The sequence below is a fragment of the Propithecus coquereli genome, unplaced genomic scaffold (assembly GCF_000956105.1).
Source record: "Propithecus coquereli isolate 6110/MARCELLA unplaced genomic scaffold, Pcoq_1.0 Scaffold186, whole genome shotgun sequence".
NCBI classification, from domain to species: Eukaryota; Metazoa; Chordata; class Mammalia; order Primates; family Indriidae; genus Propithecus; species Propithecus coquereli.
This window is the reverse complement of record NW_012143412.1, coordinates 2906423-2908938: the sequence shown is the minus strand read 5'-3', so window position 1 is coordinate 2908938 and position 2516 is coordinate 2906423. Positions and strand designations below refer to the sequence as shown.

The following is a 2516-nucleotide window of genomic DNA, read 5'->3' as shown; positions in this document are numbered from 1 at the left end:
TGATCTAATAAAATATTAGCTGATAATTTCTCAAGAATTATTTCAACAGATTTAAACATTTTTTCTTCAGCGTGGCTGAGCCAGAGTCACGCACACTACACAAAAGTTAAGCATGCTTCCATTACCACTTTGAGGATAGTAAAACCCCTTTCATTTCCACATACTTGGAAGTGGAAAGGTCCTGGCACACACAACAGGGGAAAATCTGCCCAGGAACTCTCTGAAGTCAGTATTCATCATGGAATGGATACTCGGGGTGATCAGACCACCTGCCAAAACAATTCCCCAAAGGGAAAAAGTTTACTTCAAAATTGCCCATCTGTATGTGTCACCAGCATCCTTTCAGAATTTCACTGACCAGCTTGCCCTCTCTCCTGTTCATGCCCCTGATGTTTCTTATCCACGCTCCTTTCTTGTTTTCCACACCTTTTCCTGAAGCTCTGGACAGCACCCTGGGCATGAATATGAGTGTGTGTGTTAGGGCTGGGAAAATGTTGGTTGCTGACACAGCGACATTTCACTCAGAACAAAAACACGGGAGTTGAGCCATGCCTGTCTGTGTTTACCTGCCTCTTCCCAACTCCTTCCTCCCTCCTACTCTCGACACAAGCTGCCTCCTACTCCAGTGAACTAACTACATGAGCATTTCTCTTCTTAACTCTAATTAGCAGCCTGTGTCACCCTCTCCTAATCAGCATTTTCACTTGCCCCCTCGCTAGAGTTCCTGAGAGTTGCAAGTTTGAGATCTAGAAAGGTGATGACCATCAAAGTGAGTTTCCATCATGATGATGATGAATTTATCTCTTAAATAGCAATGATGAAACAGTCCATAAAGATCTCAAGTGTGTGTGTGTGTTCCTATCATGGAAGACATGCAAAATTTAGTTTTCTTTAAGTACCATGAACTCTAAAACTTTTTTTTTAAAAGGCTCTCGAATATGAAAGATCAGTTGGATGAGAAACAGAAAAGAACCATGGGCCAGTACTCCTACATGATACATGATTAATGGGGCCTAATCTTAGTTTCGCCTTGTGTATTTTTCTAGTTATTTTCTGGCATGAGTTATTTTTTCCCCCAGTGTTGCTAGAATTGGTATTCAACATGTCAAATGTCAAACTGAATAATTTCACCGTCTGTGAAAAAAATCATTATATTGATGGATTGATTACATTGCACTATCTCTTCTTAACTTGATGATACAGTATTTATTCAGTAGAAATCGTTTATCTTCAAGAGCTATAAATTAACATGTAACTGTTAATTCTGGCAAAGTTACATGTTTGTGTTTACTTTTTTGTTCTTGAGGCTGGGTGGTACCTTTTGATGCCAAACTACTCTCCTCCAGGAAAGTTTCCATTAGGAAGCTGTTTTATTAATTCAGAAATTCAGTATTAGCCAGTCAGAGTACTTTCTGACTCATGAAAAATAGTGGGACCAACAAGATAAGTATCTAAACTATATGAATCATCTTAGTGAGCATTTTCTAAATTCTCACTTAAAGAGAAGACTGAAAAAAGAAGATGACTATCCAGGTGACTTACAGAACTGGAAAGACTAATGAGGAATAATTAAGAAAAAATGCATGTGTGTGTACGAAAGTATATGTGTGGATGTGTGTGTGTGTGTGTGTGTGCGTGTGTGTGTGTGTGTGTGTGTGTGTGTGTATTTTAAAGGACCTGCAATATTTAGAGACTAAAAGGGCCACTTCAGTTGGTTAGCTGGACTTGGCCATATTTTGAAGGAGTGGGAGGAATTTTGCTTGTGGAAATCAGCTAATAGGTGGAGCTAAAAGCTAAAATCTAATAGACAAGAAAATATTTTTCTTAAACTCTAGGTTCTTGTTTCCCAACCTAGTGGTCTTTCTACTACATTATCATGCCTCTCTTCCAGAAACTGTTTTTTTTTTTTCCCCTTTCTTGATAACTTTGCTCTGATTTGTGCATAACTTTGATTTTTAGGAAAAATAAATACGTTGTTTCAACATTTGTGCTGCTGTTGTTTTAGCATATGAATAGTATTATCATATGAGTTAATTCTCCTCAGGGTCCTTAGCCTGCCATGTCTTAACCTAAGTCATGGCAGTGAAATAAATGCCAGAACTCTTTTCAATAGGGTATAGGGTTTAGGAAGTTCCTATAGTGGATGTATTTCCCCTAGGCATGCTGTCCACTATGCTTTGCGCTTGTGCTATTTATGCGAGATAGGTCAGGGTTCATATGCGCCCTGTTGGTTGATGTTTGACACTCCAGTACCACTGGGCAGTCCCGATTAATGATCCTCAGAACTTACATGAGCATTTCCACAAATCGGATATTTTTATTTAATGCTTCAATGTCCTTCATTTCTTCTTCAGTGAGAGAAAAGTCAAAGATCTGAAATAACAAAAATAAAAGACAGAACATTTTTCAAGGTAGAAGATGGATCCATAGTGGAATCATAGAGTGGGGCTGGCAGTGGGAGCCGTTCAAATTGTATGAGCATCTCTGCAAATGTCTAAGAAGAGTCTCGCTAATGT

The 2516-nt window shown here is 38.8% G+C and overlaps 1 protein-coding gene across 1 annotated transcript in view; it reads right to left on the bottom strand.

Annotated features, from left to right (window-relative positions):
- Nucleotides 1-6: 6 nt before the first annotated feature.
- The window catches only part of AKR1D1 (aldo-keto reductase family 1, member D1), a 60152-nt gene continuing 57642 nt past the window's right edge, over nucleotides 7-2516 (bottom strand). Inside the window, exons 7-8 of the mRNA XM_012642754.1 lie at nucleotides 2291-2373; nucleotides 7-269 (exon numbers count right to left, since the gene is read on the bottom strand). Of these exons, the coding sequence (XP_012498208.1) occupies nucleotides 227-269; nucleotides 2291-2373 (126 nt within the window). The 3' untranslated portion in view covers nucleotides 7-226. The remainder of the gene's footprint in view (nucleotides 270-2290; nucleotides 2374-2516) is intronic.